This window comes from Crinia signifera, chromosome 1, assembly GCF_055691185.1.
Source record: "Crinia signifera chromosome 1, ASM5569118v1, whole genome shotgun sequence".
NCBI lineage: Eukaryota > Metazoa > Chordata > Amphibia > Anura > Myobatrachidae > Crinia > Crinia signifera.
In genome coordinates, this window is record NC_139217.1 from 300,755,404 (window position 1) to 300,780,522 (window position 25,119).

Below are 25,119 nucleotides of genomic sequence, written 5' to 3' on the forward strand. Positions count from 1 at the left end.
TGCCGCAGGTACCACTGCAACGCAAGTTTTTTCCACCCACCCACCCCCCCCGGCACCGGGGCGCCCCCACCCCGACTTGCCTGGGGCACTCCGGTGCCTTGCACCGGCCCTGCCCTGGGCCATGCTATGGTGCACGTGTTTTCATGGTTGCAGGGTGCCCAAATACTCAAGAGCCCTATATCTACCAGGCCAATAGAGGATGTAGTGAACATAGTGAGTACCTGCCACCAAGACCTCTCTAATGTCAAGAAAAGATTTAGTAGCTTCCAGAGGGCTCTGAATCCAAGATGTTTGAGGAGCACTGCAATGATAACAGGACAGGAGGACGTGCCGCACTGGTCTACCACCGTCATCCAGTTTCTCTGTTTCCTGGTTCCATCCCCACCCGAAACCTGCCATGCTGGTCAGCACAACAGCACCCCAAGTTAATGTCTGCAGCCACTGAGGAAATGTCAAAAAGGGTCCCTTTACCTTTCATATGTACCCAAAGAGGCGGTAGAGTGTAGCAGGCTCCAAATAGGTGAATATGCGATGTTCAGAACAACTAATTCAAACCTGATTGCGACAAATTTGTTCTCAAATTGGACAAAACTATGTGCACTGCAAGCGGGGCAGATGTAGCAGGTGCAGAGACAGTAAGATTTGGGGGAGTTTTTGTTTCTGTGCAGGGTAAATACTGGATGAATTATTTTTACACTGCAATTTAGATTTCAGTTTGAACACATCACATCTGTATTCAGTTAGCACTTTGAATATTGGAACACATCATTTAAGGCATACAAAAACACACACACCACATTATCACCTGCTGTATAGAATACCCATGAAGATGAATGTCCTTTATATTGCATCTTGTCATTCCCACACCCACAAGGTTCGCAAAACGTTGAATCTCATGAACTACGGCATTGGTGTAAGGAAGCCTCTTTCTGTCTTCATACGTTACAGGTGAAGACTCATCCAGTACTGCATCTATCTCCTTGTGTATATTTTCTGTGAAAATAAATTTCAAACATTCACTGTCAAAATCAGTTTGTCACCATTCTGTTTCTCGAACAATTCAGCATATTCCTGCATTGCTTTATTTACTTATTATTTATAATATCACTAGGTGATTTATCGCGCCCTATGGATACTCTTCACAATGGCAGCAGGGTGTCTGGTTGTAACTTTCCCCAGCCACAGGGATGGAGGACATAGCCTCCGCACAATAGCAGGAAGTGGAGTGCAGATTGATCCCCGGCCACTGCAGGCTGGTTGGGGGGATGCTGTCAGATGCAGTCCTGTAAGCACTATGGTGCCTCTCTGTCACTCTGTGACTGTTTTGGGCAGAGTCAAAGGTGCTGATAGGCTATTAGCCTATTACTCCGCCCAGCATTATACACACACACTGACTGACAGTTCAGGCTAAATATATAAGATTGTTTTTTCATGCAGCAAATAAACTACATTGGATTTATCTACCTTGTATATCAGGATGAGCCAACATGAACAAGAGTGCCCACTGCAAGGTTGTCGCTGTAGTTTCTGTTCCACCGGTAAAGAGATCGATCACCACTTGAATCAGATTTTCCAGATCAAATGTTGAGTCAGGTTCATCCTTTGTCTGTAAAATCAACATACTGTACATATATATAATATATATATCCTTACATACCTCCCAACATGATCCTCTCCAGGAGGGACACAATGCTCTGCATCTGGACTTTTCCTCTTAATTTATTAATGCCATCATCTGTGGTAAAGCACTTTTCTTATCAATTAACCTGTTTAAAACAGGTAATGGTGATCAAATATTAAGAGGGGAGTCCAGAAGCAGAGCATTGTGTACCTCCTGGAGAGGGTCATGTTGGGAGGTATGTCCTTATATTTGGAGAGTAGTGATGCAACATGACTGATATTGAAAGTGTCTTGTGATGTAATGCATAACTGTCAGTGACTTTTATCTGAGGAATATTAAATGCATTCCTTTCACTTTGCTTCAAAGGAAACCTTGAGTGTGGTAGCTGAGCTCGCCCATAAAATTATGGGGGTTATTCTAGTCCATTCTTTCTGACAAAATCCTTCTTAGATGGACAAAACCATGTGCACTGCGGGTGGGGCAGATGTAACTTGTGCAGAGAGAATTAGATTTGGGTGGGGTTTTTCTTCAAAGTGAGATCTATATTGCAGTGTAAAATCATGCAGTCAGTATTTTCCCTGCACAGAAACAAAATAACTCACCCAAATCTAATTCTCTCTGCACATGTTACATCTGCCCCCCTGCAGTGCACATGGTTTTGTCCATCTAAGAAGGATTTTGTCAGAAAGAATGGACTAGAATAAACCCCTATGTTAACTAGCACAGTGAGAGACAACAATACCTTTTTTGCCAGGGATTGGCACTACTTTAGATAACAAAGCGGCACTCTAGAAAGCAGGAACAGGTGTATGCACTGTAAACTGACCCAGAAGAGCCAGAACCTTTTGCCGCCAGCATTAACAAGGGAGAGAAGGAAGAGTCATGGGCACATAAAACCCCTGATATCAAGCAGTACAAGAAAACGTGGTACCTGCAGCCAAGGAGCTAATATATAGGGGTATTACAGTGTTGTTCATATTGTGTAAGGGGCATTACGGTGTGTATCAAAATGTGTAAGGGGCATTACAATGTGGTGTAAATGGTGTAAGGGCACTGCAGTTTGGTGCATATTGTGTAAGGGGCATTATGGTATGTGGCATATTGTGTAAGGGGCATTATGGTGTGTGGCATATTTCTAATAGCGAATGTACCTTTGCAATCTGTGCCAAATAGTGGTCAATGAGATCTTCAGGCTCCTCTGGTGGTCCATTTTCTTGGTGAATTTTGACCTCTTGCTTCACAAAATTCTCTATGTATTTTTGATTTTTAAAAGTTTTTTGATGGGGACCCGGTAAGCGTTTCATAAGCCATGGGAAAGCATCATACATCTGTTACACAAAACCAGTGTTATGATAAAAAAAAAAATACAGATTACCGTGGGAGTGAGCACTGTCGTCACTCTTTTTCCAAGATGCAACCGCAGTTTAAGCACTAATGCAGGGTTGCCTACCCTCCCGGAAGGGCCGTGAGTCTCTCGAAAATTGGGTCCCCCCTCCCGGCCCCCCGGAAAGGTGGGCAACCCCCATTGCACCCCCCGATCGCGGCCGTCTTCCCCCGACCTCGGCATTTAAATCCCGCAATCCGCGGGTCTCAGAGGAGGGGGCGGAGCTAAAATGTCACAATCGCGTCATTTTAGCCCCGTCCCCTCCACAGAGATCTGTTAATTCCCCTTTTTTACATCATGGGGTGGAGCTTAATGAAGCCCCGCCCCCCTGAGCTGCTGCTGAAAGTCTCCTCTCCGAGCTTCTCCCGGAGAGGAGATTCTAAAAGTCAGCAACCCTGCACTAAGGGGGTTATTTCATACTTGCCTACCTGACCCTCTCCATGCGGAGAAAACGCTCTGTTCCCTGGTAATGAATGATTGCCATCACCTGTGGTGAAACACCTTTCTTATCAATTACCTAGCTCCCCACAGGTGATGGCAATCATACATTACCAGGAACAAAGCATTTTCTCCCGCATGGAGAGGGTCAGGTAGGCAAGTATGGGTTATTTTGGTTCACTCCTTCCATACCTCCCAACATGACCCATGCCAGGAGGGACAGATTTCTCTATTTCTGGACTTCCCTTGTAATGTATGATTGCCATCACCTGTTTCAAACAGGATGATTTGTAAGCAAGGTGCTTAAACACAGGTGATGGCAATTCTAAATTAAGGGAGAAGTCCAGAAACAGAGCATTGTGTCCCTCCTGGAGAGGGTCATGTTGGGAGGTATGCTCCTTCTGACAAATTCCTTCTTAGCTGGACAAAACCATGTGCACTGCAGGTGGGGCAGATGTAACATGTGCAGAGAGAATAAGATTTGGATGAGTTATTTTGTTTCTGTGCACTGCAATATAGATCTAAAAAAAAACCCCACCCAAATCTAATTCTCTTTGCACATGTTACATCAGCCCCACCTGCTGTGCACATGGTTTTGTCCATTCGAGAAGGAATTTGCCTCTGAGAGTGAACCAGAACTCTCTGCAGAGTAGCAAAAACCGCCTTTTCTACAACTCCTGCTGAATCATGTCCATAGTGCACAAAGTGGTAATAATAGTAATACCACCATAGGTGTGCGCACATTGAGTGTTAGGGGTGCACAGGCACCCCCAAATGCTGTCCCCACCCTTATGAATAACTCCCTGCCGCTAGCAATACCAGCAATACCTTTTACCAAAGTCTTTTGTTTTTTAGACCTGTATTCCATTAAAATTAGTGCCCATCAATCAATTGTGTGTTTTGCACTGTTAATTGTACTAGACTGTTGTCATATCACTACATACCTGCATAATCCATATATTTTTTTAACTTTATATGCATGCACTGTTATACAGAGTAATAAGAATATTAAAACTGAAATAGGCCGGAGATTATGTTCTGGCTGAGAGACATTTTATATTTTAGCGAGTACCAATAGATGATGGTAAACATGCATGATTGGCAGTGTTAGACACACCCAATGGGCAATGCTAGACACGCCCAATAGGTGGCGCTAGACACACCCCTTTGACGGTGCACCCCCTAATAAAATGGGCTGCGCACGCCTATGAATACCACCAATGGTTATCTCCTCTACATAGCATAAATAAAGTCCCCGGTAGGCACCTCTCAGTTTATTTGGGCTAAACTTAAGATCCGCTGCAGTTTTCACATTTCTGTAGAGCAGGCATTCCCAACCACGGTCCTCAAGGCACACCACAACAGTGCTGGTTTTAGTGATATCCAGGCTTCAGCACAGATGGTTTAATCAGAATCCCTCAGATACTAATTAAGTCACCTGTGCTCAAGCCTGGATAAAACCTGCACAGTTGGTGTGCCTTGAGGACCGTGGTTGGGAACGCCTGCTGTAGAGAATGTGTTGAGAATAGTTTAGTTGTATGAAATATTAATTTATAAAAAAAATGAGCTGAGCAGTGCCAATTTTAGTATATAAAGACAAAGAAAAAAAGCCGTCCAATTGCTTTCTTGCCTTGAGCAGCATAAATCATAAAAGACAATGGGTCAGATGCACTAAGCTTCAAAAGTGATAAAATGGAGAGTGATAAACAGCCAGCCAATGAGTTCCTGCATGACATTTTTCAAACACAGTATGTGACATGGCAGGTAGGAGCTGATTGGCTGGCATCTGACCCAATGATTGACTTTATTTTATACTGTGTGGAGATTAACCCCTTGGGTGGTATGCAGTGGGCTGTCCCGGAAAATTTCCTGGCATACCACTAACATAGAATAGGTGCGCGCCAGTGGTGAAAAGCTGGGCAGGTCGTTGGTTTATCATGTAAATGTTGGTAAAAAAATGTACATAGTTACCTAAACCTAAACACACAAACCTTTAAATTGATATTCAGTCAGATGGTCACCAATTTACATGTCAAAATTCTTAATGTTGACACTACAATGATGACGCTAGAATGTCAACAGGCACCAAATCAACATCCTCAGAATTATGACAAGTCGACAATGACAATGACAATGACATCTGAAAATGTCATGGTTAGGATTAGGTGCTGAAGAGAGTGGTTAGGTTGTGAATGATGGGGGAGGATTAGGGTAAGGCACTAAGGGGAGAGATAGGGAAGAAACACTATTGAGATTTGGCTATATTTACTTGAGATTTTAAATGAGAATCAGACCCAGAGATCGCAAGGGCTGCACTAAGGATTTGTTAGATACTACAGGCAGGGGGGTGCTGTGGGTACAGCTGTCCCAGGCCCCGGCCTCTGGAGGGGCCCGGGCAGCTGCCCCCAACCTGCGCACACCGCCTCCCCCACCCGGCGGCCCCCCAGCCAGACAGGCATGCCACGCACTATGCATAGTGCAGCCTGCAGAGCACTGAGCCTAGGACACAGAGGGGCTCGGCGCTCTGCAGGCTGCACTGTGCAGTCACAGTGTGGCTCCGTCCCGAGGAGAGATGCGTGCCGGATGGTAAGTAATGGTATGGGGGGTGATGATGATGATTCTGACTGTGCGCCAGTCAGAATATTGTATGAGAGCAGCGCTGCAGTGGTCAGCAGCGCTGCTCCAGGAGCTCAGTGAGAGGAGGAGACGGTACTTCCTGTCACACACAGAGCCCCTGTCTCCTCCTGACAGCCCTGCAGCCCATCCAGATCTTCGCCCCCCACGATCTTCTGGCTCATGCTATGGAAGGGATGCCTCTTTTATAGGTGAGAGGGGGCAGTTGAAGTGTTTGTTAAACTATTTATGTGTATTGTGTGTGTATCTATATAGGGCTATGTTTATATGTATTCAGGGCTGTCTTTTCATATGGGCTTAATGGGCACTTGCCCAGGGGCCCCAGGTGTATGCTGATAGCTGAGGATCTCCTTTTTCCAGGGATACCAGAATTTTGAAAATCGGCCCTGGGGAACTGGAGATATCCAACTTCAAAGCAGCAGTCCACATCTGACCTGTTAATTGCAATTCCCAGTCATATTTCTCAAATTCTCTCTGACATAGAGTTTTTCTGAGAGTAAATTCCAAAAGCTGTGACTTTCCCCTTTCTGTCGACACTAGCAGTTTGTCTCTATCATGCCCAAAACCAGAGATACTGGGGGAAATTTACTAATGGAAATTTGTAAAAAATAGGTGTATTTGTATTTAGAAATACACTTATTTTTGACATTTACTATCCCGAAAATACGGCAATTCGTATTCGTATTGATGTGCTATCAATACGAATACGAATTGCTGTATTTTGGGTATAGTAAATGTCAAAAATAAGTGTATTTCTAAATACAAATACACCTATTTTCTACAAATTTCCTTTAGTAAATTTCCCCCACTGTATCTGCCTTCCAGCAGCCGGTCCGTGCTCCAGCTCCAAACGTCTGGTGCAGGGCCGTTTCTAGTCAATTTAGCTCCCAGGGCAGCCCCCCACAACATGAAACAACATGAAACATAAGAAACCGAGCGCCGAAATAGGGGGCATGGTTTATTTTGAAAGGGGGTGTGGCTTAAAATAAGGGCGTGGTCTATCAGCAAAACAATTACCTTACAGCTCACTTTTGCAACCTGCCTGTCCAGACATTGGTTACCACAGGAATTGTTATTGTCCTCCCATACTTAAGTTGGCGGGCTGAAGGCCACACAGTGACATAAAAATATAAAGGCCCACACAGTTACTAAGTATGCCTCACAGATCAAGGCCAAACAATGACAGGCTACTTAAATCATTATACACTTTTTATCCATGATGCCAATTACACATTACGCCGCATACTGTGATGACAATTACATATTACGCTGCACACCATGATGGCAAGTACACAATACTCCCCACAACGTAATGCCTATTACACATTATGCCCAACGCGCCGCTGCAGCACAACTGATGACGTTTACTAATATGCCCCCACAGTGCCAGATATATGCCCCCACAGTGCCATACATATATGCCCCCAGTGGCAGATATGCCCCCACAGTGCCATACATATATGCCCCCAGTGGCAGATATGTCCCCAAAGTGCCATACATATATGACCCCAAAGTGACAGCTATGCCCCCACAGTGCCACATATATATATGCCCCCACAGTGACAGCTATGCCCCCACATTGCCACACATATATGCCCCCACAGTGCCAAATATGCCCCCACAGTGCCACAGATATTCCCCCACAGTGCCACACATATGCCCCTACAGTGCCACACATAGGCCCCCACAGTGCCAAATATGCCCCCACAGTGCCACACATATGCCCCCACAGTGCCAAATATGCCCCCACAGTGCCACACATATGCCCCCCCTCAGTGCCAGACCTATATGCCCCCACAGTGCCAGAGGATAATATCCCAGCAGCAGCACAACTCACCATTGTCACCCAATACATCTCAGCATAAATACATTATTACTATTGCAGGGGGATATGGTCATTGGGTCACCAGCATGATGGTCGACATGAGTTAAGTCGACAGGGTCATTAGGTTGACATTGGGTTTTTTACTGTTTTTTGAGCCGACGTGCTGACAGGCGGTATTTCATGCCCTACCTTCCACTAGGGCGTGGTGGAAGAATAAAATAGTGTGCCCGCGCTCACCATGCGAGGGGATGCGGTGGTAAGTTTCGGTGTCCATGTGGACACAACATGTGCCGACAGGTGGTATTTCATGCCCTACCATCCACTAGGGCGTGGTGGGAGAATAAAATAGTGTGCCGAGCGTAGCGAGGCACTGTGCCCGATGCATGGTAAGAGCAGCGGTGCTATGTTTTAGTGTTTATGTTGACTGTGTTGACATTCCGGTAAACCTACTATGTAACTATGTAACATTGGGGCAGATGTATCACAGCAGCGCTTATCGCGCCGCTATGATACTTCCTGCTTCGCCTCAATAGCGAGGCGAAGCAGGAAGGGACATCGACAAGATGTATTAACATCTTGTCTGCCGAAGCGGGGGAGCGTTAACTTCCCCCTTCTGGCGATGTCCCTTTCTGGAGATAGCGCATCAGTTAATACTGATGCGCTATCTCCTGTCCCCCGGCCGGCCGCACTGGGCATGCGCGGGATCTCGCTGTTCACGCGAGATCTCCAGCGCAGCCCAAGCCAGACGCAGGGCTAGCGTTGTCCCCATAGTGGGGGATAGGACAACGCTAGCCATGAGCTGGCGAAGCGGCCGGGGTGAATTAACGCCTTGAAGGCTGTTAATACATCACCCCGGCCGTTAATCCCTGGGGGGGATTGCAGGGACAGCCCCGCCGAGCGTAACTCGGCGGGCTGTCACTAGCGCACGTTAGGTGCACTAGTGATACATTAGGGTCAGACGTAATCCCCCCCAGTTAACCAGCGTTAAGTGCATTTTGCACTTAACGCTGGTTAATACATCTGCCCCTATGTAACCTATTGTAGAAGAACCCCATGGTACCAGTTCACTTCATTACTTAAGCACCAGCCTAGATCAGTGGTCCCAGTACTGAATCTAAACAATTTAAAGACAGTATTATTTGTGCTATTACTTACTCTTCCCCAGTTAGAGCCAAAGAGTTTAATGAGATAGTGGTTTCCTTCAACTAGTTTCTGGAAAGTGATGTCATCAATGGGGAAGCGATGTCCAAATACAACAGCAGAAATGACATTGGCAACTGAATGGATAATGAAGGGTGATGCATCCATGGGTTTCCCTATTAGGAAGAGAGTGGGCACTGGTTTACGGACTTAAAAATTAGGTTAGAATCATATTAGTTAAATTAGAGATTTGGGGCGAAATGTAATAGGGTGCAATTTTTTGGTAACTAAAAATATCGCACATGTAATAGGGTGTGAATTTTATGTACAAGCTAGAAATCACTAGCGATTTCTGGCAAGCTTTTAGTAACGGGAATGCGCAATTTATTTAATAAAGGTGCAATTTATTAAAGCATAGAGTCCCCCGTATTTAAAAACCAGCACCCGGCTCTTGTAACGGTCCTGGTTACAAAAGTACAGATGACAACATGGCCTCACCAGGAACGGCATTCCGGAAGTTCAACGCCGGGCACTGGCTGCACGCACAGATATTATCTACAATGATAATCTCTGTTTCCGCGGCGGCAAGGAAGATGTACTACCTGCCACCGCCCCTTGGCCTCCTACTCCATGGATGCTCCTGACGTCAGTGTCAGTGCGCATCCATGGTGATTCCCGCGCCCTCCACCCGCCGAGACACGCTGTCCCGCCAGGCACCTGCCCGCCTCTCTTGTTGCTCTCTCCCGCCTGGCGCCCGCCCGCCTCTCTTGCTCCTCTCTCCCGCCCACCTGTCTGAAGCGCCCCCAGGATCCACTCTCCCTCCGCCTGCCTGCCTAAGGGAGCTTACTCTCCAGTCCCATCTGATCCCTCAAGCCGAGCGGCAGCCTCAATTGCCTGGTAATTTACTGAACATCACTGATTAATGCAATTTTATCTTTAACACTGCTGTTGCTGTCTGAAATATCTCAGTGTGGCAGCATGGGCATCTCTGTGTGGGCCTTATGTATAATGGGCATCTCTGTGTGGGCCTTATGTATAACGGGCATCTGTGTAGGCCTTATGTATAACAGGCATCTCTGTGTGTGGCATATGTATAATAACTGTTACGGAGCGGGGCATATGAATAATGGTAATGACGGTGTGGGGCATATGTATAATGGGCATCACGGTGTGGGGCATATGTGTAATGGGCTTGACGGTGTGGGGCATATGTATAATGGACAACACTGTGTGGACCTTATGTATAACGGGCATCTCTGTGTGTGGCATATGTATAACAGGCATCTCTGTGTGTTGCATATGTATAATAACTGTTACGGAGCGGGGCATATGTGTAATGGGCATGACGGTGTGGGGCATATGTACAGTATAATGGGCATGACGGTGTGGGGCATATGTATAATGGGCATTACGGTGTGGGGCATATGTATAATGGGCATCACAGTGTGGGGCATATGTATAATGGACATCACGGTGTGGGCCTTATGTATAACGGGCATCTCTGTGTGTGGCATATGTATAATGGGCATCTTGGTGTGGGCCTTATGTATAACTGGCATCTTGGAGTGAACCTTATGTATAGCGGTCATCTCTGTGTGTGGCATATGTATAACGGACATCTCTATGAGTGGCATATGTATAACGGGCATCTCTGTGAGTGGCATATGTATAACAGGCATCTCTGTGTGCGGCATATGTATAATAAGAGTTATTGTGTGGGGCATATGTATAATGGCATCACGGTGTGGGGCATATGTATAATGGGCATCACGGTGTGTGGCATATGTATAATGCAAATCTCTGTGTGTGGCATATGTATAATAAGCGTGACGGAGTGAGGAATTATGTTTTTCTTTTTTCTCTCTCTCTCTCTTTTAATGCATGCCCCGCCCCTTTTGTAGCTCCTCCCACATCACCGCCCACTTTCTGCCCCCGCCCACAGTTCCTGAACCTATTTTCCTACAAAAATAGCACTGCATATGAGTTAAAATTTGTGAGGGCAGTCATGTAGATAGTACTTGATCTTTTCCATATTTGCTATAAACCAAATAGAGTTGTTCAAAGCGGTAATAGAGGGGGTGGTAGGGGATTTCCAATTTCTGCCAATTACTGACTTTGCAGCGGCCAGTATATGAGAGAATAATTTGTTTAGAGAGGTATCTAAGTTCTGAAAAGTTTGGGCTAATAGGAATATCCATCCAGGGAGAGCCGGATGCCTGAGAGGGATGTCATTAAATCAAGGCCTTTGTCTCAGAAAGGAACTGTTAAAGGGCAGGTCCACCATATATGCAAGAGAGTGCCCCTTTGACCACAATTTCGCTAATGGGGTAGAGGAAGGGGACATTTTAGATAGTTTTTCAAGGGTGTAGTACCATCTGTAGAAAAGCTTATAGGAAGTTTCCTTGATACGAGTGGAAATTGAGCTTTTGGCGATTCCCTCCTGTACTTCTTCCCAGCAAGATTCATCTGGGGGTGGGCCAATGTCCCTCTCCCATTCCAGCTCGTGTCGGACTTGGGGTGGAGAGGTTCCAGGTCTATTTTTCAAACGATTTTTAGTAATGTTTTGAAATTGCACCCTATTATATTTGTACTTGCATGGGTTTCCTCCAACAATCCAAAAATATACTGGTAGGCTAATTGGCTCCCAACAAATTAACCATAGAATGTCTGTGTGTGCTTGCACATGTGGCACGCAATATAGACTGTAAGCTCATCTGGAGCAGTGACTGATGTGAACATTCAAATATTCTCTGTATTGTGCTGCAAAATATGTGTGCGCTATATAAGAAACTGGTAATAAATAAATAATACATTTGTGATTTCTATACTTTATAATGGGAAAACATCTGGATGCAATTTATTCTGTGCAAATTTTTTGATCATGGCAAAACGTGATTTTTATAGCAAATTGTACACTTTTACATTTGCAATTTGCAATAAATGTGCGTTTTTTTGTCATTTAAAAAAAAGTGCACCCTAGTTAGACACTCGCCGGGGGGGGGGGGGGGGGGTGTCGTGTATTCAGCTGGGCAGCAGGCAGCATTTATGAGTTCACTAAGCAGCTGCCTAAGCGAGCCAACCTGAATCAGGCACATTGTGTATTTTGTATAAGAACTGTTGAATTATTAATCTTTTTTATATTTCATATAGCTTGTTTATCTTGTTAACAGTATGTCCATGTAGATATAATATGGTTATTTGAATTACCATTCTGGGCTCTAAAGGATTCTACTAGGCACCACGCTTCTTCCTGAATCCGTGATTCCAGTCCACGTTTACCTACTCCGAGATTTCGTAAAGTCATGAGTCCAAAGCGTCTCTGTTGTTTCCAGGTGTGTCCATTAGTAGCTGAAATACCTATAAGTGCCAAGAATTAAAAAAAAGATCTTTTATAATTTGATTTTATTTTAAAATATTGAATTCAAAGATTCTATTGTTAGATTCAACTTGAAAAAGGACAGTATATGTACAAGTTGTGCCACTCCTCTGCCCAGATGTAATAATGCATGGAATCAATGAGGAAAATACCCTGTACTGCAGGTATTCCAACCTTGGTCATCAAGGCACAATGGCAGTGCATGTTTTAGTGATATTCAGGCTTCAGAACAGATGGTTAAATCATAGTAACTGAGGTATTAATTAATACTCTGTTACACCAAAATCCCTGGTCGGACCCTGGTCTTCGAACACGGGAGTTTCCAGGGTCGGACCCAGCTTCTTACTCCATTTACACTGATATGGATACGGGTTTGCTCCTTTGTGGAGCTGGTGGTATGTCTGCACTCTAAGAGAATTTAGATGTATATGATCCGCAGATCAAATCCCCACATTGGATCGGTTCGCGGGGGTGCAGTTCCCAAACAGTGATAGTTAGGCAATAAACAGGAAGAAAAAAGGACTGTTGTTTAGGGAACGCACTTGGACAAAAAATTAATCACATAAAATTTAACTTTTAATGAGTTATATTGTTAAAAGGTCCCATTATATAACATGGTGGGAAGCCGCAGTGAATTTAAAGAGGTTAAAATCATACGCACAAACATATACACACAGATGGTGTTTAGGTGATAAAGAATTGAGGAAAAAGTGATCCTAAAAAGATCTTGACTGGAGAATGTCAGTTTTATTTATTAAGCAGATTTTCAATGTGTGGAGAAAATAATTTATTTATTGTCTAGAGGATGTTGTTATTTTATAAATACCTCTGACAATAAAAATTCTTGTGTTTGGTACCCAAAATGTGTTTTTACTATTAGGTCACTGATACTTTGGTTGACTCTCAGCTAATCCGCTAAAGAGTCATGGGCACTTTAAATGCATGAGGCCCAGGGGTAGATGTATATTGGTCCCCTATGCTATGTTCAAAAAATAATCCCAGACAGACACAGTCACCTATAATTGGTACCGTGGTTGTCAGGTAGGTATTTAACAGATATGATGCAGACAGTTCCGGCTGTATACCTAATTAGATATTAGGTCAGCTGGGATACTGTCTGTTATTTACAAAAAGAGAGCATAACATTAAGTTGCTTCCTGATCAGTATTTTGTATTCAGGAAAAAGGATTGCTGATTGCTATGTTCAAATATTGATAATTGGATACAGTCACCTAAATTGGGGACTGGGTGGTCTTAACAATTCTGGCAATAGTTGCCTCTATTGCTGCCACCTATCAATTATTATATGAGCAGATCTGGGAAAAACCTTGCTTAGTACAAGTTTGAATACTTTTGCAGGCAAGGGTGCCCTCTGCTGCTCATATCAGGAACATAGCATGAGAATCCTTTGTAATCAGTGTAACACATAGGGAAATTCTAAATAACTAAACACATTTGAAAGATATTTCTGCTAACTGACATTTCAGTCTAGATCTAACCAACACATGTTTCACTGCTCTACGCAGCTTTCTCAAGGCCTTGAGAAAGCTGCGTAGAGCAGTGAAACATGTGTTGGTTAGATCTAGACTGAAATGTCAGTTAGCAGAAATATCTTTCAAATGTGTTTAGTTATTTAGAATTTCCCTATGTGTTACACTGATTACAAAGGATTCTCATGCTATGTTCCTGATATGAGCAGCAGAGGGCACCCTTGCCTGCAAAAGTATTCAAACTTGTACTAAGCAAGGTTTTTCCCAGATCTGCTCATATAATAATTGATAGGTGGCAGCAATAGAGGCAACTATTGCCAGAATTGTTAAGACCACCCAGTCCCCAATTTAGGTGACTGTATCCAATTATCAATATTTGAACATAGCAATCAGCAATCCTTTTTCCTGAATACAAAATACTGATCAGGAAGCAACTTAATGTTATGCTCTCTTTTTGTAAATAACAGACAGTATCCCAGCTGACCTAATATCTAATTAGGTATACAGCCGGAACTGTCTGCATCATATCTGTTAAATACCTACCTGACAACCACGGTACCAATTATAGGTGACTGTGTCTGTCTGGGATTATTTTTTGAACATAGCATAGGGGACCAATATACATCTACCCCTGGGCCTCATGCATTTAAAGTGCCCATGACTCTTTAGCGGATTAGCTGAGAGTCAACCAAAGTATCAGTGACCTAATAGTAAAAACACATTTTGGGTACCAAACACAAGAATTTTTATTGTCAGAGGTATTTATAAAATAACAACATCCTCTAGACAATAAATAAATTATTTTCTCCACACATTGAAAATCTGCTTAATAAATAAAACTGACATTCTCCAGTCAAGATCTTTTTAGGATCACTTTTTCCTCAATTCTTTATCACCTAAACACCATCTGTGTGTATATGTTTGTGCGTATGATTTTAACCTCTTTAAATTCACTGCGGCTTCCCACCATGTTATATAATGGGACCTTTTAACAATATAACTCATTAAAAGTTAAATTTTATGTGATTAATTTTTTGTCCAAGTGCGTTCCCTAAACAACAGTCCTTTTTTCTTCCTGTTTATTGTCCATTTACACTGAACCTGGGTCAGCCCTGCTTTTCCCTATGGATAACATTAAGGAGGCCATTTTAGGGCTGATAAACTGGCAGACAACCTTCTCTCAATGATTAAAAACAAAAATTAAATTAAAAGACATAACAAGTTAGCACTGAAAAATGTAGGGTTTTTTATTTAGTAAAATATTTTTTTCAAAAAGCACATTTAATGGTATACAAGTGCAGCATCTCCCACATGCTCCCTCCAGCCACCTTCCCCTGCAGCAGCAGACAGCAAGTCCCATGTGCTTACATTGCTCACTACCCAGGTCCTACCAGTGTTCCACCCTGGTCAGGACCTGGGTAGAATTCCCATGTAAATGGACCTTGGTTGGCCACTTTTACACCGCCGCTCACCTGGGTCCACGAGGCAAAGACTCATTTTTTTCCAGTGGTAAAAGGGGTATAAGTCTGCTGTGCTCAAGAAGGATATCACTAAAACCTGGTTGGGAATGCCTGCAGTACTGTATATGGCTTTCCTAACACCAAAACAAAATGGAAAGTAAAAAAACAAATTATTTGTTTACAAAAAGTACACATTTCCCATTGATAGGTCAGGGAATCACTATCTATTTATTTTTCTGCCTAGCCCTGTCTTTGTTCTTTATGTGAAAATAGGTACCTCTTCCTGTTGTAATGTCAGTCATGAAGCTGGAAACTGGACGTCCAGAGATCTCTTGAGAATAAGTAATGATACTGTTCTTCACAGCCTGATATCCATGCAGCACAACCATGGGTGTCTGGCCAAACCAGATGGTGTAAATGTTGCCATGAAGTTTTGCCAACTATACAACAAAAAAATTGGAATATTGAAAGTCATCTTTATACAGGTATGTACAGTACATAGCTCACTAACATCTTTGTGGATACATACGATATCCAAGTGCTTAGGATGCTAGCTGCGAAAAGACTGACCCCAGCATCCCAATACAGAGAATCCCAACAGGGGCTCTGTTAGTAAGGTTACGCTCTTCTCCTACCCCTCTCACCATCACCTTCCCTGCTAGTGCCAAAACCTAATCCCTGTACCCATCGGCGGCGGTATGTAATGCGCGGGGGGATGGTGGCGGCAGCGTTGTAAGTAATGTGCGGCGGTATGTAATGCGCGCTGGGGGCGGCGGCTCACCCAGTGCTGCTTCTTTCCGCTGATCGGGCAGAGAGGGAACGGGAGCTGGGAGCCCGCTTGAAGGCCCTGGGAGGTGCTGTGTGCGCATGCGCAGCAGCCCTCCCGCGGCTGATGTGAGAAATTTGTAATATACAGTATTGTAAACAAATATCCACCATTTATTTATCTTTATGAGACCCACATTAAAAAATTGCCATTCAGCTATACAACTCTTACCACAAAATTTTAAGAGGTGAGTGGATGAATGGGGCTATGATCCAATTTGCTGAAAAATATGTTTTTTAAATGGATGAAGGTGTTATGACCTAGGGAGCATAGTACCAATATTATTTTACATGTTGGTCGTTTATTACTGATATATTGTGTGGATAGAAGTGCTACGTCCAATTCTTAAGTTGTAATAATATATGTTTAACTTTAATATCTTTTTTTTTCTAAACGTACCATAACACCTTCATCCACTCACCTCTTTATTTATTAAGACTGATGAATACAAAGAAGGTTCTACCAGTCTTTGAAGTTGTCTTGTTAACTGTATTAGGAAAATGGTAGGACCTTGTTAATGGGCACCAGTTTGGATAGGTCTCTCGGTACTTGTTTAGTTTCACGGCGGCCGATATATGGGATGCGATATCGGCTGATATATCGGCTGATATCGCATCCGATATATCGGCCGCCATGAAACTAAACAAGTACCGGTCTCTGGTTTACAGATAGCATGAATTTACATTGCTGTAATTATTAAACATAATTAAGTGAATGTCAAACTATTGATTTTGAGTGAGTGTGACCAGTGTTTGAAATGTGTGTAATCAGCACCTAACACAGGGGTTCCCAATCTTTTTTGATTCACGGCACCCTAGAGAATCAGAATTTTTTTCACGGCACCCCTAGGTCCCAAAATTTTTTATTAGATTGGGTTTATATGCGATTCTTAGTGGCAGTTATGTGGTAAAGGGCAGTATTTGCTTCTGTTTGTACACATTCTATGATTGGCAGCCACCAGCACTGGTTTTGCTCATAAAAAATTAACCATTAATAATTTGAGTTGGTCCTAGACCACCAAGCCGCGGCACCCCTGCTTGTGTCCCGAGGCACCCCAGGGAGCCACGGCACACAGTTTGGGAACCACTGACCTAACATGATATACAGTATGTCTGCCTAATACAATGTGCAGTGCAGTGTATGTAACATGGGTGATCACATTAAGCTATTACATGGGACAGCAGGGACAGCCCGCCTAAGCTGAAAATATATTTTTCCTGGATGTGACCACCAGTAAACAGTCCAAGGGTGGTATTTAATCCTGGGTCATGACTGTCAGTGCATCTGAACAGTTGGGAACCTGGCCCATTTTCGGCCCGCTCACCTGTTATTTGGCAGGCGGACTTGAATGTCCCGTCAGCCGAACGGCAAAAAGGGGTTGAGTCCCCAGAAATGGCTGTAGATAGTTGAAATATGACCGTGATCTCAACAATCCACGGCCGTCCTTGGCAAAATGGGCACATCTGCTTTTAAAGTCAGGTCCGTTTTGCCAAGATGCCACTGTTGGGAAAGACAGCACTGAATAGGCACCCACGGCTATTTTCCCCCCATTTGAAATAGTGGTGGGGAATTTAATACCGCTCCAAGTCCCTGCTCTGCAGAGCATTTTAAGCAAGTCCTAGGGATCAATTTACGAAAATTTCTAAAAATGAAAAGGGATGTAGCCCATAGCAACTGGTCATATTCTATATTGTCTCTATTGCAATCTAGAAAATGTTAGACAGAATCTGATTCATACCCTCCAACAGGACCTATTCCAGGAGGGACAAAATGTTGGTGTGGCCCCCTATCTACATTTTAGAATGCGCTACAGCCCCACTTCTGCAACTCTAACTGGCAAGGAAGTCCAGTATTTTATCCCTCATTTTGTGAGATATGTGATTGGTTGCTATGGGCAACATCACCTCTTTTCATTTTTAGAAGCTTTAGTAAGTTTACCCCCCTGGGCTGACTTGACGGCCCAGAAATCAGCCCAAATCGGGTGTGTTTGACATCCCATCAGGTCCCATGCATATCGGACCGGAGTTGGAGGTCGACCTGCATGTAGGTCCGACCTCCGACTTGGACCTTCTCCCAGGGGCGGGGAATGAGTTTGTATGCAGTACATCGCATGTAAAGTGACTGCATGCCTGTTGCCCGGGAAAGTCACGGACGGCTCAAGGGGGGTGGGATAGCCATACCCTGCTGCGATACATCGCAGTAAGGTATGACCAGCTTTACTAAGAGGAGAGGTTACTAAAGGTGCATACACACTAGACAATTCGCTCCTGGGGCCTAATTCAGAATGGGTTGCTAATCTGAAAAGTTGCACTTTTCTGTAAGGAATAAGACGTTGCCCAGACAGAAAGAAAAAATGCCCCTTACCAAATTGTGGGCCAGATGAACTAAGCATCAAAAAGTGATAAAATGGAGAGTGATAAATCACACTGGAGAAGCAGAAAGAAAGCTCGTGTTGTCAATAAGGCATTCTCAAGAGCAAAAAAAGCTGCGGGTGGGAGCAGAGTTCACACACTCCAGTATGTGTCTCTGCAGCCATCGCTGAGGGGGTGACTTTTGGTTCACTCTCCTTGGTGGGACCTTTCTCCTGCTACACAGTGATAGCAGGTAAAGCAGGAGTGGGATTATATCCACGGTACGCGGAGCATTAATACCCCCTCAATCCTCAGAGACCACTAGCAATGCATGCTTTCCAGATCTCCCTGTTGGTGAAAACTGTATTATTACATAATACTTTTTTGTTTTGTTCTAAGATAGAATAGTAACAAATTGCGGAGGCAATACCTTGCTGAGAATATCTGGATACAGGTTGAAGCGGATGGTCCATAGATTCCCAATAAGTGGAAGGGGAAAGGGTCCAGGAGGGAGACTTCTTGCTTTCCTTATTATTTTTAGGTAATTGGAAAAAAGAAGACAGAGCAGAAAAGCCAACAGCAGCTGGGAGACAAACCACATTGTCCTGTTCAGTCACCGCTCTCCGGCTCCTTTCCTATCTGCTTGGCTGCTGTCCTACAGTAATGAAACTACATGTCCAGCGGTTTCTTTATACAGTTCTGTTGTGTTCTCCTCCCACTGTTAATGGTTATCAAAGTAGTATATCTCAATCACCTGCGCACTCATATTACTATTGTTTTACAGGCAACCAAATGAAAGGACTTTGGGGGTTACTCTGATTGTCTCTGTCCCCGGTGCGTTCTCCAGCACAGCGGACTTATATTTGCACCATCCAGGTCCGAGAACAGGGCAGGTGGCTGATGTCCTGTGACATGTACATGTAGTACATGTACTGTGCAACTTGCAGTAAAAATGTTTTGCCATGACCAAAAATCGAACATTCCAATTCCCATCCAGATGTTTTCTCATAGAAATGTAAATGTAATAAGGTGTGAGTTTTTATATTGTACACTAATCATAAAATTGCATAACTAAAATAATCGCCCCAAAAAAGGCCAGGGACCTTATTCTGGTTGGCCACCAAAACGTGTCCCGTATGAACGGCCGCCCCCCTCGTACGCCGATTTCCATGCACGCATGTGAATGGATGTTTAGCATAAACATCCATTCACAGCCTTGCGCGTGGGGGCAAAATCATTAGATGGTCACCGACCTTGTACGGGAAGCAGGCGTGCAGCTGACATCCGCTGACGTCAGCTGTCCACCCCCCGCATCCATGTAACCAGGGCATTAGCATGGAAACGCCCAGTGCTACCTCTACCAAGTACGTCCCTACCCAACCATCAAATGATTTCTCTGGGGGATCACGGGTGTTATGGCGTCATGAAGATTGAAGTCAGGGTCAAAACTAGCGTGCACATGTGGTGTTGGGGAAGGCTATAAGGTATGTCTTGTACTTGCATTTGGTTATCCTGACGGGGTGCCGAACGGGGTCCCAACAGTCGGGATCCCGAAAGTCATTAACCCAACATCGGGATCCCGACTGTTAAAACACTGACGGCCGGGTTCCCAGCGGCCGTCGGCTATTCTCCCTCGTGGGGGTCCACAACCCCCATAGAGGGAGAATAGAATAGGTGGCGAGCTCGCCACCATGCCCGCAGCATGGCAAGCGCAGCGGGCTCACAAGGGGATTAGTTGCGCTGGCCACGCTGTCTGAATCCGGCCAGTTGGAATCCCGACCTCGGGCTTATGACTGTCGGCATACCACACCCATCCTGATGAGGATAATCTAATACATTGGAAACATTTGAACAGTTTTACTGCGTTTGGCTTCTATTTTTGTTTGTGTGCCGCCGCTGCTCTGTCAGAAGTCTGAGCGGGAAGTGAGGGTCACATGATTGCCAGGGCCCGTAAGCCATGTTGGAGCTGTCAGGACCAGGTAATTGCTAGGAATCCTCTATAAATACACTGACCTTCGGGGCAAGCCCTATTTTCATATAAAGGTGTCTTCAGCTATCTTCTACGACAGCATCCCTCCCAACTTTCATTGGTAGTCCAGCTAAATTTTGAGGGTGTGGCCTTCAAATCGCATCACTCGTGCGAGCCTATGACCCGTTTTGCCGCTGCTGCCCCTCTGCCTGAAGGAATAGACGCTGTGCGAATGCGCACAGCATCTATTCTCCACTGAGAAGCATATGGTAACTTTTAAAAATAAAATATGCTCGTTTTTATGGAGAATTGGAGGTGTGCTTTTCTGGAGTGAAAGAAACCTTGATGGGAACATAGGGAGCTTGTCCCAGGTCAGTACATTTGCATTTGTGAGCTTTTATTGTCTGTAGGAGAAGATAGCTGAAATAAAAAGACACCATTAATTGAAAATAGGGCTTGCCCCCAAGGTCAGTGTATTTATATAGGATTCCTAGACCTGAGGAAGTAGACATGAGAAATAAAGAAACCTTTATATGCATATAGCGATCAGTATCAAGGTCAGTGTGGCTCCATAGCACGAATGTGGGAGAATACTGGTTATTGGTCACTGCTCTGGGATATCACCCTCTGGATCACACCTTTTTTGGTATAATTACATTTAGGGATTGGTAAACTGGTGTGCATTCTGGGCTGCAGTCTCTGGTGGCACAGAACATCAAACTGTGTCCTCTTCAGGACCAGGTAAGTGACCGATGGGCCACATGAGCACCAGAGATGTTAGATCGACATTCACGTTTAAATGTAATTGAGACATGATGAATGTTGTCATGGTTACTGTGTTGACATGCTACATGCCGACATTGCAGCCATTTCGACAGTCGACCTGATGCATGTTGACAGTGAAAACTGTACATTTGACAAGGATAATAAATAATATATGTAATATAAAAATGATGACAGGAACATACAAAAGAGAGAATAATAAATGCATGCAATTAAAATAGTAAAGAATCATCATTGAAGTTATGGAATACACAGCTTGTCACATGAGAAAAATGTGAAGTTGAAAATGTCCTGAATTCACCTTACAAATGTGGTGTTTTGTTTTAATAAACTTTGCCTTCAAACTGCTTTGAACTCTGGTAGTAAACACCGTTGTACCAGATCACAGGTATATCTGGATTCATTCCATAAACTCGCACATTCAGAAAGAGGAAAATCCAGGAACAGAACATTTTGTTTCTCCTGGAATGGGGCCATGCTGGGAGGTATGCTTAATTTTTTATCTGAAACAGAAAAAAAAGACATTCTGATAAACTCTATTGACAGAAAATTACAGTAAACTGTATAGAGCACTTGCCAGGGCTGTTATCTCAAAGAGAGCAGCTGCAAGCAGGGCCGTCTTTTCGTATGGGCTTAATGGGCACTTGCCCAGGGGCCCCATGTGTATAAGGGCCCTATGCTGATAGCTGAGGATCCCCTTTTTCCAGGGATACCAGAATTTTGAAAATCAGCCCTGGGGAACTGGAGATATCCAACTTCAAAGCAGCAGTCCACATCCGACCTGTTAATTTCAATTCCCAGTCATATTTCTCAGGTTCTCTCTGACTTAGAGTTTTTCTGAGTATATTCCAAAAGCTGGGACTCTTTCCTTTCTGTCAACACTAGCGGCTTGTCTCTATCATTCCCAGAACCAGAGATATCAGCCTTCCAGCAGCCGGTCCCTGCTCCATCTCCAATTGTCTGGTGTACAGTTTTATATTTTTGTCAATGGATTGCTCTGGCTCCTGATCTCTGATCCCCAAGTCCCCAGCACCTCCTGAAAGTTGGGACTGTAGGTTTTTATACTATTGAAGGCTAAGAAATCTATTTCCAGATAATGGCGATATCTGCAGTCAAACAAGCTGCCCTTCCACCGGAAAATGACGACTATTAAGCCCACTCCATTATCCAACCCTCCCCTGCGTATAAAACACCCCCTACCTCCCTGTAAGTCATTTACAAGGGACCCCTCATTAAGCTCAGTGCCCCCTTCCACGCGTTAGTGTTCTCCCTCCCACCACCTGTGCAGTAAAGGAGTAATTAGCAGAAGTTACAGCTCCAGGTCCTACATGTTGAGTGGAATATAGAGCACCCCCTGCCACCCGTGGGACATCAAAGCTGCTGCTGATAGCACCCCCCACCCCTAGGAGGGGAGAATGGGTAAGGGCCCCAGTGCATTGCTTTGCCCAGGGGCCCACACTGCTGTTAAGACGGCCTTGGCTGCAAGAGGGATTAGTCAGGTCACTTAAACAATATGAAACAAGAAAGAAATATGCAGTGCTCGTTTTTAATGATACAATTAGATATAGTAATTAAAAAAACATTTTTAATAAGTGAAAAGAAATGGATAAGATTATGGGGCAGATGTATTAATCCTGGCTAAGAGATAAACTGGAGATAAAGTGGAGAAAAAGTGGAAGGAGATAATGCACCAGCCAATCAGCAGTGTTTGAAATATGGCAGTTGGAAGTTGATTGGCTGGTGTGTTATCTCCTTTCACTTTTTTTTCACTTTATCTCCAGTTTATCTCTTCGCCAGGCTTAATACATTTGCCCCATTGAATGGTAATAATCGATATAAAAACAATGTGACCTGTCTATATAGATGTATAATAACCTGCTCTGGTCAGTCCAAGTCCCAACATGATTAGAGAAGTAAGACCAATGGTCATTGGAGTCCAATTGTGTTGTAATCCCTATTTGCTGCTGGAGGTATCCCTGTCCTATGGAGGACTAATTGGCATGTGGGGATCCTCTCAAAATTGCGCCAACCACATCTTTCTGCACAGCTGACAACTACTAATGTCTAAAACGCCCCCATACACTATGCGATTTGGGCCCGATTTCACCCAATTCGGATGGATCGGGCAGTGAAATCAGGCCAAATGACATGTCTAGACACCCCGTCCGACCCGTGCGAATTGAATCGGAGTTGGGCGGTCGGACCGGCTGCACATAAGAATTGCTAAATCTTATGTGCAGTCTCCAGGCAGGGGACGCTGCGAGGCGGCCACGGGCGGCAGACGCTGTGAAGCGGCTGGCGAGGGATGCTGCAAGGCGGGCAGGGGTAGCTGGCAGGGGACCCTGTGAGGTGGGCAGGGGACACAGATGCGGCGAACGCCGGTGAGGGGAACAGAAAGCCGGGCAGGAGGAGAGTAAAAAATAAAAAAAACAATACAAATGAACGGGCAGCCAGTGATTTGCTTAGCGCTCTCTCAGCCAATTGCAGTTTGGCTGAGAGAGCGCTCAGCCAATCACTGGCTGCCTATTCATTTGTATGGGCAATTTTTTTTTTTGCTCCCCCTGTCCGGATCTCCGTTACCCTCGCCGGCTCCCCGGCATCCCCCAGCCACCAGGAATTGCATATGATAAATTGCATGTGTTTTATCATATGCAAAACTTCAAGTGCCTAATCGTGTGTCCCCCTCCCAGGGAGCTGCCGGGGAAATCAGGTCCGACTTGTCCATAGGACAAGTTGGACTAATGTATAGGGGCCTTTACTTATTATCTGTGGCAGTAAGGGTGTGACTCAGTTGGTCACCAGCAAGTTGTTAGACTCATTAGGTCGACATGCATTTAGGTCGACATGTGTCTAGGTCACCATGCAGGAAGGTCGACATGGCTTAGGTCAATATGCATTTAGGTCGACATGTGTCTAGGTCAACATGCAGGAAGGTCAACATGGCTTAGGTCGCCTGGGTCATTAGGTCGACAGGGTCATTAGGTTGACATGGGTAAGGTCGACAGTGAAAAAGACGACATGTTTTTTTTTTACCCTTAAGTCGACACAGTCAACATATACACTAAAAAACGTACCATCGCGTCCCCTCACATGGCTCACTGTGCTCAGCATGCTTCAGGCGTGGTGTCTTGCTGCGCTTGGCACACTATTCTATTCTCCCACCACGCCCTAGTGGATGGTAGGGCATGAAATTACACTTTTCGTCACATGTCGTGTCGACATGGACAATGAAGCATATCACCACATCCCCTTGCATGGCTCGCTACGCTCGCCATGCTTCGGGCACGGTGCCTCGCTGCGCTCAGCACACTATTTTATTCTCCCACCATGCCCTAGTGGATGGTAGGGCATGAAGTACCGCCTGTTGGCACATGTTGTGTTAACATGGACTCCAAAACATACCAACGATACACTCGGCACACTATTTTGTTCTCATACCACGTCCTAGTGGATGGTAGGGCATGTGTCGGCACGTCGGCTCAAAAAAACAGTAAAAAAAACACCATGTTGACCTAATGACCCTGTTGACCTAACCCATGTCAATCTTACTGCATGTCGACCTAATGACCCTTTCGACCTAACCCATGTCAACATACCTGCATGTTGACCTAATGCTGGTCGGCCTACTTTGTGGTGACCCAATGACCGTATCCCAGCAGTAATACCCTATATTTGTTCACCTCATTTAGGGGCCTACATACTGTAGGAGTGCACAGCACATTTTATTAGGGGATGCACCGTCAAAGAGATGTGTCTAGCACAACCCATTGCGTGTGTCTAACACCACCATCAGGCATGTCTACCATCATCTATTGGCCCTCT

At 44.6% G+C, this 25,119-nt stretch overlaps 1 protein-coding gene across 3 annotated transcripts in view; it reads right to left on the minus strand.

Moving 5' to 3' along the window:
• LOC146077489 (cytochrome P450 2J5-like) overlaps positions 1 to 19,216 on the minus strand; it is a 38,666-nt gene extending 19,450 nt beyond the window's left edge. The window contains exons 1-7 of one of the 3 annotated variants that reach the window (XM_083186041.1): positions 18,976 to 19,216; positions 15,646 to 15,808; positions 12,250 to 12,399; positions 9,058 to 9,218; positions 2,773 to 2,949; positions 1,465 to 1,606; positions 806 to 993 (exon numbers count right to left, since the gene is read on the minus strand). In XM_083186041.1, the coding sequence (XP_083042167.1) occupies positions 806 to 993; positions 1,465 to 1,606; positions 2,773 to 2,949; positions 9,058 to 9,218; positions 12,250 to 12,399; positions 15,646 to 15,808; positions 18,976 to 19,146 (1,152 nt within the window). In that variant the 5' untranslated portion in view covers positions 19,147 to 19,216. The remainder of the gene's footprint in view (positions 1 to 805; positions 994 to 1,464; positions 1,607 to 2,772; positions 2,950 to 9,057; positions 9,219 to 12,249; positions 12,400 to 15,645; positions 15,809 to 18,975) is intronic. The other 2 variants (XM_083186042.1, XM_083186040.1) reach the window with 2 other exon arrangements.
• Positions 19,217 to 25,119: the final 5,903 nt, after the last annotated feature.